At 61.2% G+C, this 1,026-nt stretch overlaps 1 protein-coding gene across 1 annotated transcript in view; it reads right to left on the bottom strand.

Annotated features, from left to right (window-relative positions):
• The window catches only part of EMH_0010090 (uncharacterized protein), a gene marked incomplete at both ends in the record, with an annotated part of 6,720 nt that extends 5,739 nt beyond the window's left edge, over window positions 1-981 (bottom strand). The window contains 2 exons of the mRNA XM_013498851.1: window positions 3-43; window positions 246-981. Coding sequence (XP_013354305.1) covers window positions 3-43; window positions 246-981 — 777 coding nt within the window. The remainder of the gene's footprint in view (window positions 1-2; window positions 44-245) is intronic.
• Window positions 982-1,026: the final 45 nt, after the last annotated feature.

The raw sequence follows: 1,026 nt of genomic DNA, 5'->3' as shown, positions 1-1,026 counted from the left end.
ATTGCTGCTGTTCTGTAGCATTGTGTGTAGGGGCTGAAGGTGGCTGCATGTAGAGAGCCGCAGCAGCAGCTCGCTGCGGTCTGCTGCTGCAGCAGCAAAGAAGCGAATCCACTGCCGCAGCAGCAGCAGCTGTCTGCTGCAGCGCTTCCAGAGGGCTGCTTCATCAGCTGCTGCTGCTGCTGCTGGTGCTGCTGCAGCAGCAGCAGCAGCAGCAGCAGAACGCCTGCATGCAGACAGCAGCTCACACACTGCTGCAACGCGGCGCTCCATCAACGTCTCCCATTCTTTGCTGCTGCTGAAGACCTCAGTACCTGCTGCTGCTGTTGCTGCTGTTGCTGCTGCTGCTGCTGCTGCTGCTGCTGCATGTACACCCGAAAGGTTAGAGAAGAAGAGACGCATGCAGCTGTTTGCTGCTGCAGCAGACTCAGCAGACAGAGCAGCAGGCACAGGCTGCACCTGCTGCAGCAGCGAGACTAGCAGCAGCAGCAGCTCCCGCGTCAACGCCCCCCCAGCTAGCACTTCTTGCTGCCCCCCTGCTGCTGCTGCTGCTGCTGCTGCTGCTGCTGGGTCGCTGCTGCTGCTGCTGCTGCTGCTGGTCGTGGTGTTTGTATCGGCCGTACGGGCCCGTTTGCTCGGCGGCTCCTGCTGCTGCTGCTGCTGCTGTTGCTGCTGCTGCAGCACCTGCTGCTGCTGAGAAGGACGCTGGTTCTCTGCATCGCCATCCTGCTGCTGCTGCTGCTGCTGCTGCTGCTGCTGCTGCTGCTTAGCTGCTGCATCTGTATTGTCGTCGGGCTGGTGCTGCAGGCATTCGTCTAGGAGGCCTGCGAGCGCATGCAGCAGATCTTGCTGCTGCTGCTGCTGCAGCAGCTGCCCCTCCTTTAGTGCTGCTGCTGCTTCTGCTGCAGTGTATCCATTCCGCAGCAGCCGCAGCAGCAGCAAACGGCAAGCAGCAACCCCGGACGAATTCGTTTCAGCCTGCATGTTGATGCCCCTTGGGTGTGTTGCAGCAGCAGCAGCAACTGCTGC

Source organism: Eimeria mitis, genomic scaffold (assembly GCF_000499745.2).
Source record: "Eimeria mitis Houghton genomic scaffold, Emh_scaff377, whole genome shotgun sequence".
NCBI lineage: Eukaryota > Apicomplexa > Conoidasida > Eucoccidiorida > Eimeriidae > Eimeria > Eimeria mitis.
The sequence above is the reverse complement of the archived record's forward strand: the minus strand, read 5'-3'. Positions and strand labels throughout refer to the sequence as shown.